The 16,211-nt window shown below is 43.6% G+C and overlaps 1 protein-coding gene across 1 annotated transcript in view; it reads right to left on the reverse strand.

Moving 5' to 3' along the window:
* Positions 1-16,211, reverse strand: part of LOC138614506 (leucine-rich repeat-containing G-protein coupled receptor 6) — a 38,518-nt gene that overhangs the window by 16,869 nt on the left and 5,438 nt on the right. Inside the window, exon 2 of the mRNA XM_069687997.1 lies at positions 5,590-5,661. Coding sequence (XP_069544098.1) covers positions 5,590-5,661 — 72 coding nt within the window. The remainder of the gene's footprint in view (positions 1-5,589; positions 5,662-16,211) is intronic.

Below are 16,211 nucleotides of genomic sequence, written 5' to 3' on the forward strand. Positions count from 1 at the left end.
TTGGGCCCATTTTGAGGGGCCTTGAGGACAGCAAGGGAGAGAAACCACACACATTCACACAAGCAATCCAATCAGTTTGTTTATCAAACGCAGCACCTAATGGTCATTTGTGAGTGTGTATAAGATGTCCAAATAAATAACATTCAGTCCAACAGAGTAACTCTCAAGGTCACAAGATGGAAGCCCAGTTTAAACACAGATTTGGTCTTCACAATTCAAGACCACCCACTTTTATTAAACACACACACACACACACACACACACACACACACACACACACACACACACACACACACACACACACACACACACACACACACAGTTAAAAGGTAGTCATTGGCACCCTCCTCCCCCTTCCTCCACTGCACACTGTTGCGCTCTAGGTGACATTTGCCTGACATTTCAGCTTTATGCTAAACAGTCTGCCTCCTGGCGAAGTTGGACCATCCGTGCCAGGTTATTGAAATATTGAAGTAGAGCCGTCTCATTTCTAAGCCCCTATCATCCAGATGGTAATGGACAGGGGCTCCCGGCAAACTCCCTCTGACATCTTATACTCATGTCAACATGTCTCAGTAGTATTGTTGTGCAGTGGCAAACCACACAACCCCACCCATGCCTTCCAAATCTCACACTCAGCTCAGTTTAGAAATTCTGTATTTATCAACACAAACACACATAGATGAACACCCACAACAGCAAACTGGGATACAAAACCTACTGATCGTCATCCAAGCTATTGTGGTGCCACTTAGTCATGGCTCTCAAACCACAGTCAAAACTCATTCGAACAGACATTAAATGCACCACATGATGTCTTAATATAGATTTCACAAAAATGAAAGACATATGACAGACAGCTGATCTGCAGTGACTGCGGCCCTGCAAATAATTAAGTTCAGTCTTGCCCTTAGATTGGATTTTTATTCATTGAGAGGTTTGTGCCCATTTACTTCATGTTTCTGCCGTTGAACAAGCTGGTCACTGGGGACAATTTCAAAAGCTACATTTCCAGAGGTAACTGTTTCAGGAGGCTCTGCTGAGGTCCTGACACCAGTAAAACACATCCAAATTGATTTTCTGCAAAGAACCCCAAGTGCCTTCTATTGGTTCCTGTTCAAACTTAATGATTAGTTACAGATGACCTGGATGGAAAAAAAAAAAAAAAAAGAAATAGGTAGCACCAAAGAAAAATAAATGTCTTTTCTATGGTTATGCCAGTAATTTAACGTTTTAGAAAACAAACATTGTAGTTAAGGCCATGGTATGATGTGCATGTCCTACTGCCAACTCAGCCTTTCTCTATTCGCTGCACCTTTTGAGCCAAAACAGCATTAGCGTGGAATGGTTTGGTTGTTGTTTTTTGCCAGCTTCATTTGTCAAATGGATAATAATGTGGAAAGTGAAGATGGATATTAAAAAAGGAAATAAATGTTCAGACGTTCTTGATAGACACCAACAGAACACCGGCAGTTGCCATTGACCAACTGTTTCCATGATATCAGTGTGTGTGTTTATGTGTGTACGCGTGTGTGTAAATGATTGTACGTATGAGTGAGTGTTCCACACTTTGCTGCCTGGTCGTTCCACATCAATCTCTATCTAATGAACGGCGCCTAGCTCTTGTCAAACTGTGGCTCCAACATATTTTTCTCATAATTTGATTTGGGGATTGTTCGAATTGTTCTTGGCCCGTGTACTGTATAGATAAAAATTCCACCTCAACATAAATCAGCTCTTTTTGAAATGATTCATAGGTATAAGAACAGAGGCCAGTGTAGTTCAAATACATAGCAGAGAAATGGTAGAGGTGCTGCTGGTAACGTAGGTGAGGCCACCTTGCTGTCAGTGCTGATAAGTGAGGGCTTTACTGAAGTTTAGCAGCTGCTGATTATCCTATGTAACACCATGTCCTATTGCCTTCAAACAAAATAAAATGACAGATTGAAGACAGGGCAAAGACAGCATCATTTCTGGAATATAATCTCAGGTAGTGATAGTCATAGTGGCAGCAGGCCCCGGCTGGTTGATAGGAGATGAAAGGAGACTGATAAACAGGTCTTATCAGAGAGAGGACGATGTGTGCGTGGGTATTTTCTGTAGGTACATATGCATGAGTGAACTTTTACACCATTCGGTCCATCAATAGAGATGTGATTGGTTGGTGATTGGTGGCTGACCCCAATGTCCGACCTCAGGGTCAAGCACTTAACCTGCCGTTAACCTCTGAAATTACAGGGGTAAAATATAGACATGTGGAGTGTCTGTGTGTGGCTGCATGATTGTGGTAGAAAAAGACCAAGTGTTGGCAACACTAAAAGGAAAAGTTTTAATTGACCTAGATAGTCCCAGCTGTGTGGTGCACCTGGAGCATCACGACAGCCAATATTGTAACCTCTTAACCCTCACCTACGTCATACTCGAGGCCTATCACTAGACAATCTTATCACCAAAGGGAAGACAGTCAGGGCAGCGCTGGCCTCCACTCACCACTTCTCTCCTCTTTGGTTTGGATTTCATATTTGTGATGATCAGAGGTGCAGAACTCGAGATGGATATTGCAGAGTTGGGGGATATACTAAACACGGAACAGTATCATGACCTGATAACAGGGGCTCGCACCATATTTGACCCACATACACTTACAATGAAAGTATCATGAGTGAAAAGAGGCAAAGCCAGCAGTTATAAGGGGTCAGATTGTTTCACCTGTCAGGCCACTTTGAATGGTCTTATTTTTCCCCTGTAATTAGGATTTGATTAATGGCTGCAGATAATGATAAGATGAGGATGAGAGACTCAACCCGAACGGCAGATTATGAAGGAGTCAAAGTCAAACGGCATAGTGAAATGGAGGTACGAACAGCGTGGACTTTGATAATGATGACAGGCTGGAAGCACTGTCGACTTCTAAAGTGGTTCTTCTCATGGGCCAGTTTCACCTAAAAACATCCTCTGCTACTTCCAGGTTGCAATTTGAACCTGAAATAGATAGTGTATCTTTGATATTAGAGCGGAACATCTGAAAAGAGGGGATGTCTTTGATATGTCAGGTCGATGAGTAACCAGTCATGGAGCATACACCAATGTGGGCATCGTTGCCCTTTCATTATGCCATAGACATGCAGTCTGCCTCTTAGTCGCCTCTGTTTTTGCTGCATCTGACTGACAGTTGCGTGCAGGTTGGTGTGTTTGAATTAAAACGCAATTCACTGATCAAAGTGTTAAATGAAGGATAATTAAAAGGCTTCTGAGATCAATAGGATACGGTTTAGAAATCGAGAGCTACACGTAGAAAAAGGGCTGCAGGGTGCGATGATTATACCTACATCTTATTATGGTCATTAATGCCGCAGTCAATCAAAGGGAAGTTCAGTCTGGCGTGATTTGCTACCTGCTTTATGTTAATTTAATCACTCACTTGAGGCCCAAAGGGATTCAATGTTTGCACTTTGATGCTCAGAGGTGAGAGCTGAGCGAAGAGATAAGAGGCTGCATGATACAATTTACATTTGAGAGCAGTCCTTCTCAGGGACACTCTGGCGCTCATAAGAGTTTATTCCCGCTCCTCCTCTTCGTTTAAAACAGGGTGAAACGTGGACATCTTGCCAAAACCAGATTTGTTTTGGTTTGTAAGAACGTGGCGAGTGCCAAAAAGGGGGGGGGGGGAAGTAGAGCAGCTAACAAAGGCTGTGACTGCAGTTGGCAATTGCCTGCAGTAAAATGGAGATGGGGGGCTGTAGAAATGAACTGGAAAGGGAGGGAGTCAGAGTGAGGGAGGGCAGGCAGCGAGGTAGAGCCCAACATCAAACAATTTATCACTCTACCAGTCACAACATGCCTGGCCCTTGCCTCTCCCTGTGCTACCAACCACTGCTGTGGACCCACATCAAAAGCTGTCTCTCTCAAACCAACCGTGTTTGTGTTCAGAGCTTCGGTTTGTTTTTCTAGGCGCTATAAGTTGTTGTGATTATAATCTGTTTACCATAACCTGCTCTGCTCCATCTCTAAACCCTTCTAGACAGAAGTGGATGTCAAAAATTTGCTTTTGCCTGCCTTGAAACGTCATCATCATCCCAGCATATATCCAGAAACGGTCAGCAGGCTACAAAAAAAAGTTGGCTTTGGGGCAGGAACATCCTCCTTGGAAGAGTTACAAAGCAACAGAATGTCTCCATAAAGTGTCAGAACTTGAGAGCGATGGAGACGAAGCAAGATCAGTGGGGCCGTAAAACACTGGGAGGATAGTCTCTGGACAAACGCTGCAGGTGGAGCTGCATCCAAGACCCCCACCCCCATTTCCCCAATGTAGGCAAATGTCAGCCTCAGTGTTCAGCATCACTCCGTACAGTGTGGTTCTCATTATTACGTCAACAGCAATCTCTGACCTTTATTGTTTTTACGACAGTTCAAGTTCAACAATTCAATAAACTACAATAAATCAAAATCTTGAATTCAATATTCAGACTTCAAGATGTCACAAAATGTCATTGCTCAGCTTGGTTCTGCTATTCAGATACAGTTTGGCTGTGGCTCCGAGGGAACTGTGCGGTTATCCAGCTCACCTTTTTTTTTTTTTTACTTTCATCATCATTAGCTCATGCATCATAGGCTGCAGCTGCAAGAATTAGCAAAGAAAACCGCGGACTCTTCAAACACCCAGTGCCGGCACACACAGTGCAGGACTCTGAGGTGGAATAATCATGTGAAGGCTGACATACACACATAAGCCCCCTTGAATTACAACACACTACACACTTACGCACACATTCACGCCCCGAGGGCAAATTTGTGGGCAGCTTTTGTCAAACCCAGAATTCTGCTGAGTGGTCAGATCAGATGTCAGCGAGGGTGACTGAGAATGTGTTCAAAATGTTTTGCAAATTTGCTACGCCGTGTATTCTTTCATCAGCCCTGTGAGAATGAAACCAATCCTTTCTGCTTTGTGGAGCACTGACCAAACTACATCTGTCGCACATAGAGTAGAAGATTTTCTTCTTGTGGGATAGTTTTATATCTTTATATGTGGTTTATTTGGTTTTATTTTGTCAAATAAAATTATATTTATTACCAGCCAAGAAAAGTAAATTAAAAATGTTGTCATATGGCACCAATATCAAAAAAAATGTCTAATGATACCCCCACTTAATTCTATAAAAGAAGTAAAAAACTGAATCTTTGTGCATTTTTTTGTTTCCCCCCGGCTGTCCTGAAGTTCTCCTATAGTGTGTGTTTGTCTTGGCGAGGACTCGTGTCCACGTGTATTCTGCTCCTGCTGAGCTGTCCAGCTGAAACAAAGTCAAGCAGGACAAGAAAGCAGCGGCTTGGATGCTGAGCACAGAACCTGCTCTTTAAATACTTTAAGGACCATATATTCACTCTCTGAGTAAATATCAGGTTTCCTCTTTTGTGCAGCCATCGCAGGATCTACTCGCAAATTGCTGCAGGCAGTTTCTTGGTAGGAGAGATCAGAGAAAGGCCAGAATCGTCAACTCCATCGCTGAGCTCTGCGCACATCAGCAGTCCAGGGAATTGCTGTTTCTTGTCGTGTGTGGGTTGTGAGTGTGAGTCTGATGGCTTCGCACTCACAGTTCTGATAACAGGTGCAGTCGGTGGAAGGCTCTGGGCTGGATCTCACTGATGTTGTTCATACTCAGGTCCCTGGAGGGAGAAAATGGGGATCATCAGTATCAAAGTATCAATCAATGCATACCTCATCAATGTTCTTTGAAGGTACTCGGGACACGTAAAATTACAAATGTTTGGAAAGCGTTTTTCGAATGGCTATCAATCATCGGGAGAAGGGAGTAGGACAGAGAGAGAGTTAGGTAAAGAGGTTGGAGGACAAAAGGGAGATGCAGAGGAGAATTTTCCCCAATGAATCACGGCTGGGCAGCTGTAATTTCCTCCTTGTCCGAGTGACTCTTTCTCTTTTCCAGATGTCTCACTCTACTTTCTCTCAGATCTGACCCCTCAGTCTCCTTTCATATCTTTCTCCCTCTCCTTCTCCTTCCCTTTCTCGGTCTCTCGTCTTCTTCTTTCATTCCTCAGGTTTCTCAGGAGACCACCTCCTTCTCTCTTTGTTCATCGCTTTAACATAGACACACTCCATTTCTCTGCCTCTCTGACACACACTCTGACGTGAGAGGGTGTGTTGGGGGGTGAATGTTGACGCAGCTGCGTTGGAGTGAAATGGAGGAGAGGCGCAGGATGCTCTGATACATGCGTGCACACACACACACACACACATGTTAAACACACACACATTTACTTATTGTAACACTTAGGTACAACTCGTGTGTCAGCCTCTGGTAGAAAACATATATAACCTTGTTGGCCCAGTCATGTAAGGTCATCTCTTTGATAAACACAATGAAAGCAAGGAGGTGTTACGTCACCCCTTCTTTGCTTTCACAGCCCTTGGGATCTTGCATGAGTCTTCAAGAGTCAGGCTCGTATGTGTGTGTGTGTGTGTGTGTGTGTGTGTGTGTGTGTGTGTGTGTGTGTGTGTGTGTGTGTGTGTGTGTGTGTGTGTGTGTGTGTGTGTGTGTGTGTGTGTGTGTGTGTGTGTGTGTGTGACACTAACCATTGCTCATAAAGCTAGACCACCGGGCTTGCAAGTGTAAACTGTGCTCTCAGAAGCCCTTCGCAGTTGGGAGTTTTGACACTGGCTGTTTGTTTGTCGAGTCAGCCAAGCTGACAGAGGGGCTGGATTGATCTGTCCTCAGGCGTGATCTGTATCCAGCTTCAGGGGTGACATGGAAAAAACACTGCAAGGCAATACTCTGGTTCAAAAATGTGGGTATTTGAGTAGCCTGTCATAATTAGCAGATGAGACAAATTCAGTACACCACGAGTTTGGTACCATGTCAAGGATAACATTTGACATCAGGCCATGGGACGTGGACTCCAACTGTCACTTGGAGCACGGAGGTGGGTTCTCACAGTGTGATGAGCTCACAAAGTTAACTGTTTCCTCTCGCCTTTTCACAGCACCTACTAACACTGAATATTTTCTTATGAAAGTGTAATAATGGCAAGTTAGTTTCCTTTGTTTGGGAATTTCCTGTTACGATTGAACCACTCTCGGGAGGTCTGACTGCAGAGAGAGAGGTTCAAGGTGTTACTCAAGGACACGCAGGGCGGATGCTTTCGATCAGTTATGAGGGGAAAATGGCTGACTCCATAACGACATTCTGGAAGAGAACTAATTAGGCTATTAATCTTTTCTGTTTCAGTATCACATTAGTCTTCCTGACCTAATCTTGGTAATTATTAGCGTTTCATTCTTCTTGATCAGAAGGACCTTGTATTGTTTGGATGTTATGTTCTCAGAGTGGCTTTAAACACATGTATGCTGCGGAGAGTGATGCATATTGACAGCTGGTGGTAATGTGTCATAAGAAAGAATGGGGCCAAAAAATAGGAGAAGAAAGAGGCTGTAAGCCAGAGTATATAATGCAGGTATCAAAAACATTTGTAAAGGTTTTGTAAATGTTTAAAGAGGAATAGGATATTCATTCAATATGTTTGTGTAATCCACGCTGTGTTTTCTCACAGTGAAAACCGGGCACCTTTATTTGTCATAACCTCATTACATGTTGATTACAAACTTATCCAGTCTTCAGATTGTATTGAAAACATCGCAGTTGCAAGTGAATGACTGAACAAATGAACTAACAAATGAGTAGATATAGTAAATACAACATTTGAAAAGTGCATATTAGACCCTTAAAATGTCAGACAGACTAATTCATTACTTATTTTAAATAATAGTAAAATAATTCAGAATTTAAGCAACACTACATTTTATGTGTAACATTTCATGCTTGGGATGGGATCCGCAAAAATGCTTTGATGATCCCTTCATGTGAAAAAATAAGTCCACCCCATGGAAACTATTGAGTTTTTCATCATATTTGAACAAGAAAACACTTGATCCTTATTTAAACCTCTGACATCTGGGGTCTGCTGTACTTTTTTCTATTGAAGTGTGTGGTGTCATCATGCCAAGATCTAAATAACTCTCTAAGGCCTTCAAAAAACAGGTTGTGGATGCCTATGAGTCTGGCAAGGGATTTAAAATGATCTCCAAATTATTTCAAATAAATCATTCCACTGTAAGGAAAATATGCTACGATTGACACAGAATCTTCAGGAAATGATTTAAACTGTTGTCAAAGTTCATGCATTCACAATCACAAAGAGATTACATAAATGTGACCTGCATGGGAGCAGTGCCAGGAAAAAACCTTTACTGTCCAAGAAAACCATTAAACTACAGTTTGCCGATGAACGTGTAGGCAGAGACCTTTTGAAATGATGTGCTCTGGACAGACCAGTCAAAGACAGAGTTGTTGACCACAGTAACAGAAGACATGTTCAGTCTCTTCAGAAGAACCACTTTGAACTGTACAGCATGGTGGTGGAAATGTTATGGTTCGGGGTTCCTTCACTGCCTCAGGCACTTGGCTAGCAGTCATTGATTCAACTATAAATTGTGCATCATATCAAAGAGCGCTTGAACATAACGTGAGACCATCTGTTCAAAAGTTAGAGCTGAACCTTTCAACAGAATTGTGATCCTCAGCACACAATCAAATCCACCAAGGAATGGCTCAAGAAGAAGAAATGGAGAGGTACTGAAAGGCATAGTTTAAAAAAAATACACCCAGATATAAATGACATGTTGTGTGTGGATGTAAAGGGAAGCACATGCAAGACAACCCCTCAAACTAATTAAAGAAATTTCGCATAGAAGAGTTGTCAAAAATGTAAGCAATCAGATGTCAGAAACTGGTGGACAATTATGTAAAACACCTAGAAGAAGTTATTTCTGCTGAAGAGGCCAGTGCTAGCTTCTGATGCCCAGGATGTACTTACTTTTTCCACAAAGAATGTTTATTCATTAGTGGGTTTTTTTTTTTTTTCTTGTTTTTTCAAATAAATGATTACAAAGACTGATTTCAATGAAGATCAAATGATTGCTTGTGCAAATATATATATATATAAAAAACTATTCCCATGCGATGTACTTATTTTATCACATGCTTAAAGTTTGTCCCATTTTTCTTACACAGTCTGCTCAGGCTCCAGGCAGTAATTTTCAAATGAATACAACAAGTGTAGTACATTACTGCTTGATTAAAGTCAGAGGTAAATATAAGTGATAACAAAGTTGCCATGGAGATGACACAGAAAGCAGTAACAGAAAACCACTTGACGTAATCAAGACTGGGTGATATCACGTACGACACAGGAAGCGTGTGGGGCCCCATGAACAATACACACACACACCTTAATCCTATTCATTGGCTGTGTTCTAATGTTCTGCTGAGAAAAATAGTTTTTGGAACATTGTGGAGCGATCATTAAAGCGCAGCAACACGCAGACACACACGCGGCTTCTGGGGATGCGCCCACAGATGGAGACAGCTCTCCATTATCTGGTCCTGATTAAAGAAGCCATAAACAAACGTTGTGTGAAGTCCATAACAGCGGCCTCACTCAGACAGAATAAACACACAGCGATGGAGAGAGAAAATGTTTAAAAATAAAGACACACATTGGTGAGTCATGGGGAAAGGTTGAATGCAGCTCAGCTTGGCTGTGCTCTCCAATAAGCTCATTGGGAAGCTAAAGAGAGAGAGAGAGAGAGAGACATTTCTGCTGTGCAGGCCAAGGCCTCCGCTGACAACTTGACGTATCGTTGGAAGGCACTGCGCTATGGCTTGTTTTTAAAATCAAATAACAGCTGTGGCTTTTTTAAACCATGATAATTATGATTGATGACTACCACATGTGCATTGTGTCGGCTGGCGCTGTGACGTGCAGATATTTTCAGCGCAAATAAACGGCCGCAAAAGAAATGAGAAAGAGGGTGCTTAAAGATTTTGCAGGCTCTGCAGTGTATGGGAGGTTCACAATTAGAACTGGGGTTTCTGTGTCCCTATTTTATGACCATCTCTAGTGTGTGTGCATCTGTGTGTGTGTGTGTGTGTGTGCATGTGCGTGCTGTGTCAGAGAGAGGGCGTGCATGTATTGTGTAAGTATCTGTGTGTGCAGTACAATATTTTTTTCCATTTATAGGTGGCTGCGGTGTGTGTGGTAAGATGTCTGTCGCTCATTTTCACACCCCTATTGTTTCCCAGTGAGCCTGCAGATGTGGTGGGTACAGTGCCTGGTTGTGCTTTCACCACATCATACATGGATGCTGTCGTGGCATGGAAACGGATTGCAGTGCGGGTCTGTTTGTGTGTGTGTGTGTGTGTGTGTGTGTGTGTGTGTGTGTGTGTGTGTGTGTGTGTGTGTGTGTGTGTGTGTGTGTGTGTGTGTGTGTGTGTGTGTGTGTGTGTGTGTGCGTGTGAGTGTTTGTGTGAGAGGGACAGAATGGAAGTTTGTGTGGTTTCTTTTCTTTATTTTTCATGTGAGTATTCAGCAGGGAACCGCTCGGCCCTATCTCAGCCATCATGGCGTCAAGTAAGCAGCCTGATATTGCTCGCAGGACAACACATCTCTCAACTGACAGAGGCACACAGGCCTTCGCCTCCCCTTAGATCTCCTTCTGCTGCTGAATGACGAACTAAAGACTCCTCAGCAGCATTTGGAGCGGGGAAAGCCGACACAGAGCCCCGATGCTCATCAACAAACACACTCACAAATGTCTGTCTTAACAGTTCCTTTTCCCGCCCCTTTTCTCTAAATCTGCAGAAAGACTGACAGAGCCCCCAGGGACCTTTCTGTTTCCCTGGAGAGGAATTAGATTTCCATGTGCGTGCATGTAATTTAGTGTGTTTAAGTACAGTAGTGTGTGTGAAATTGAGGCAAATTTATTTAATTTTTTTTCCATTCCTATTGCCTCCGTCGTACCATGATTTGCAGATACACAATGTGCTCTGATAGATCGTTTAGTCTTTCCTCTCCAAAGTGTGTATGTGTACATGCTTGTCTGCATGCGGATGTAAGCGAGGAAGGTTTGGCATGGGAAGAAAGGTACAGCACTGGATATTGGACTGCTTTATGCCATGATTGATAGAGTAACCATGGCAAGGAGCTTGTCTTAAGGGAGGAACGGAAGCATGAAGAAGCAGAGGTACATTTCCATTCATCAGCCTTGGCCCTTTCAGTCCCTTTCTCTTATGCCACTCTATTGCTCACACTCGCTCTTTTTCTCCCCGTCTCTGTTTCAGATTCCAATTGGAGCATGGTGTTACACAGTCCTGGAGTTACAATAATGCGATTTATCATATTTCCTCTTCGCCGTCAACACAACTACTGAAGTATGTTATCGGCTGTGTGATCAAAGGCAGTGTGTGTGTGGGTGTGAATGTGCCCCCAGCTCCATTGTAGCCAGTTTCAAACTGGAAGCATTTCTGACAAGAGCTGGTGATTTAGCGCAGCAAAACAACTGGCCACATCATATGAAAAACACCCCTGTTTATGTTGAGAGATATACACACCCACACCCACGCTACATCCACAGGCGCTCACACACACTCCCGGCTCCGGGTGTTTTTTTTCTTTTCGTGGGGTTGATGATGGACCACCCTGGTGAGTGAATATACCCTCAGACCAGGACAGATACGATCAATCAGCAGTCCGGTGTCTGTTTCTGGCGTCAATGCTGAAATGTGTCAATCTGACACATCAGAGGAGATTATTTTGATACATTTCATGACATTGTCCCAATGTAAAACAGAAACATGCATGGAAAGGCTTCTGGTATGTTTCTCAAGAATACAACTTCTTGCAGGTACCCTGCAGAAAAATGCAAAAGCATGTAAACAAGCAGGCTTACATTGTTGGCCTTGAGAAGGATGTTTTCTCATATGTACACACACAGAGAATCAATTCAAATGAGCCATACCCTGAGGTCTTCCCTCACTTCCTCCTTTCCGCTCTCTCTCTTTCTTCTTGCCTCTCTGCCAGTCCCTTTCTCTCTCCCTCAGGTGGAGGCTCTTACCAAACAAACAGTCAATAATGGCAGTAAGCTCTGCTCCTTTGAAGGTGGCTTATCTGTGAGGAACATTAGAGTAATAGATCTTTAGTGGAAACCAACAACCAGAGCCTTGCCCGGAGGGCAGGAGTTCTGCATTAGAGGTGCTTGAGCCACACCTTGGCTGTCTTTTACACTAACTATGACAGTAATGTCTTCAGTTGGATTCAGCCAGTCTGATCCTCTCCGCTTAGCTCTTTGAAACAGTTAAGGCACGATGAAAGAGGATCTTTTATTCCACACAATGCAACTGGTAGTCAGTGCTTGGGCACCGCCTTAAAGAGGGTCTAAATGGTTGTGTTCATCAGTGTGTGTGTGTGTGTGTGTGTGTGTGTGTGTGTGTGTGTGTGTGTGTGTGTGTGTGTGTGTGTGTGTGTGTGTGTGTGTGTGTGTGTGTGTGTGTGTGTGTGTGTGTGTGTGTAAGTAAGAGAAATAGAGTAGAGTATGTGTGGGTATATTGTATGCAAGGGTGAGGTCTAAGTGTGTTTGCTTTTTTCTATCTGAATAGACTGACTGCTTTGGCATTCAGTTTCTCTACCAGTCACACATGAGATTGCACACACACACACACACACACACACACACACACACACACACACACACACACACACACACACACACACACACACACACACACACACACACACACACACACACACTTACAAACACACACAAAGAGTCAGGAAGGAGGGTACAATGCTGTCCTCCCCTCCTCCTTCCTCTAAAGATGTGTTTTTTTTTTCCTCCCTCTCTCCCAGACTTCCTGGGAAGGGTACACTGCCCTTTGTGTCCGAAGGCACTCTCTCTTTATCTTTCCCTCTCTTATTCTCTCTTTCTCTCATTCACGGGGCACAAAGAGCAAGGGAGAGGGCGAGGAGAAGTCTTTCACCTGGACAAGGAGGGCCACGGGGAGGAAGGCTACAAAAGTGCAGAGGGAGGGATGAGGAGAAAAGAGGAGATAATGAAACAAAACAAAACAAAAAAAAAAAAGGGAGATGCTTCCATGTTTTGTGGCCTTTCAGGCTCGCTGTGGTTTTAGGGGAGAATGACCGGCGGATGTCTGGGTGGAGAGAGCGGCTGTTTAGTCTGAGGCCATGTCATGGGAAACATACTCATGCCCTCTGGGACTTCTTCATACCCGGGTATACTGCACACACACACACACACACACACACACACACACACACACACACACACACACACACACACACACACACACACACACACACACACACACACACAACACACAACACACAACACACGTGCACATACATACTCCATGTCCGCTCCTTGTCCTCCCACACACACACACACACACCCTGTCATGAGACAGAGGGGAGGGGGGTGAAAGGTCAAGCACTTCAGTAATGGAACAGGAAGTGTTGGAACAGTCGGTGCTACACAACATACAACTGCCTCCAACATGTGGACAGGACTGACAGGCAGCTGTTGTGGGTAGGCCATAGCTTTGGAAGGCTGAAAGGCATTCATAGCCCTGCCCATAGTCCACTAATCTGTTGTTTTGGTGTGTATATTTTGTCTGGTTTTCGTATGTGTTTGTTACATAACATGTGCTGGACAGCAGTTTTTGTTTCTTTCTAAATCAAGGTAGTTTTTGCTTTAAAAAAGGACAAACCAAACAATGAAGTCTGTTAAAGATGTGCAGAAAAGGGTTACAAATCTCGCCACTTTTGCACACATCCTGAAAAGGTATCTCTGACAGAGGTGTTTCCTGCATGCTGATTCCAGGCAGATTCTCAGCAGTGGATACAACAGTAAATGAAACCCGATGAGTATTAGTGTCAGGCTCTATTATGACTTCATTTGGTTGAATGGCAGAAACAGGAGGACACTGGATCTAGTTAGAGGGACTGCTCAAATCCACTGCTGGCTCACTCCTCCTTTGCTGTTGCACTCACAGATCTATGATCAGCTCCTCTGCTCCATATATTTAACAGTACCCATGGATAACATCTAGAACTGAACTTAGATCAGCACTCGATGAAATCTTACCCTGTACCAATGAAGACATGTGGCTGCTGTTGGTTTAAAGAGATTTAGTTTGGCCTCTTGCCATGCATGTAAAAACTCCAGATTTCCTCCTTTGCTCCTTCTCAGACATGTAATAGAGACTTGAGTAAGTCTGGCACAATTCCCCCCCCCAGCTTCCCTTTACAGCAGATGGAAAAGTCACCTGTGAAGTCCAGTCTTAGGAAGAACAATGTCACTGTCTTGGCAATGATTATGCCATCCTGGTGAGCTGTTTGTGCATTCAGATCAATTATCCTCTAAAATTAGGACTCCTGAAAAAGATTTAATCCATCTTTTTCTCCCTATCATTCTCTTCTCCACCTTCTGTTTTCCACATCCCCTCTTTCTTTTCTCAGACATCCCTGTGCAGTATCCCCAGTTAGCTTTGCTAATGTGTTCACATTTGTGTGACATTTAATTGCGTCCATGATAGTTTCTTAGTTCCCTTTAGCTAATTGGCATCCCCAGTGGTCCATTCTACTCACCTGATCCCAGCTAGCATTGTGGGAACAGCACTGCTCTGTGGGATGCTTTATAGATACATTAACCATCATGAAGTGAGTGTGCGCTCAAGTAAGGATGTGTGCATATACATGCTTGTGCAACATGTTTCCCTCCGTGCGCCTGTGCACTGTTGCAAAAGGCATTAAGTATCATTAGCTCTTACTAGTCATCACCTGCACACTGCCAGGCCCACATGAGCCGCTTTGCTCAGCAGGCCTGGCCAGCGATCACACAGATAGGCAGACAGAGACAGACAGACCCCATGTTTAGGTATAGGGCGAACTTAGAAAGTTCTGTCTTACATACACTGCTGTCAACACTCATGTAAACATTCTCCTTTAAGTCTCATCCTCGGGCTCGGTACTTCTGTTTTCTGTTAGAAAACAACCGTAAATGTTTTTGTTTTTTTAATTTAGAATTGGTGAAAGCCAGATTTAAGAAATACAACTTGCTGCACAGTGCAATTAAGCATTTCATAATTTTTTTCTAATAAAGAGGGACTCTAGTGCATGGTCAGTATTGTTTTTTCACCTCTACTACCACAGCTGGTTTCTGAGCTGTTTCAATCACATAAGTACTTAATTTAACTTTTCATAACTGTCGTGCTTTACAGAAGTAGTTTGTGGTAGCCTCATTTAAATTTTAATATTTACTGTAAGCTGTTTTAAACAGCAGTCTCTTGCTGAAAGGAACCAAATAACTTTTGGTATGAGAAAACATAAAATCCTCAAATGACCAGTTGTAAAATCACAAGTCATGGATGCACATGTACATGGTTCAGACATATAGATCCACATTTGCACGCATGTACTGGGACAGTCAGGGACATTCGTTGTGGTCCGTCCCAGGACAGGACAATGCTTTCTCTGTGGTGGAATAGAAAGGGCTAGTGCACATACACACACACACACACACACACACACACACACACACACACACACACACACACACACACACACACACACACACACACACACACACACACACACACACACACACACACACACACACACACACACACACACACACACACACACACACACACACACAAACAAACATTCCCATAGATTCCCAGGGTTGGAAAGGGGCTGAATAGGAATCTGGGCCATGCAGCCATTCTGAATTATCTCAGTCAGAAGCAGCCCTTCACCCCACAACCACACATCACAGGGAGCACATTCCTAGCCCCCGTGTCACACTTGCGTCACACCGCCATCACACGAAAACATACAGATTCACATATTCAGTCAGCGAACATCAGTCTGACACCCAACAAATAGCAAACACTGTTGTTCTTAGTCCACAAATGCTCCTAACATGCAGGTTCATGTGCATATACACACTCCAAACACATTCCCCACTTCACTTCCCTGATCTTTACCTCCTCCACCCTAGTTCCCTTCAAGATCTAGTGTTGTGATTGCTTTCTATTTTTTTCTAAAGGACAGGATATGAAGCGGTAGAGCACACTATGGGCTCTGTGTCTTCTCTGTCTGCTGCTCCTCAGGGAATTATCATTGTTTCCATTGTTGTTCCGTACCTGCCTACCTGCCTTCTGTCCCTGAGCTACATTTAAAAGCCTCCCAGGTTGCTCTCAGGAAACTACAAACCAGTGCACTATCCAATGCTAACTGCCTATCCCCTTCTCTCCAACACCCTTCTGGCATAGATGTCACTTTTA

Source organism: Brachyistius frenatus, unplaced genomic scaffold, assembly GCF_029030835.1.
Source record: "Brachyistius frenatus isolate BFR_SWC_R1_liver_20210118 unplaced genomic scaffold, ASM2903083v1 Contig_6, whole genome shotgun sequence".
Classification (NCBI taxonomy): Eukaryota; Metazoa; Chordata; class Actinopteri; family Embiotocidae; genus Brachyistius; species Brachyistius frenatus.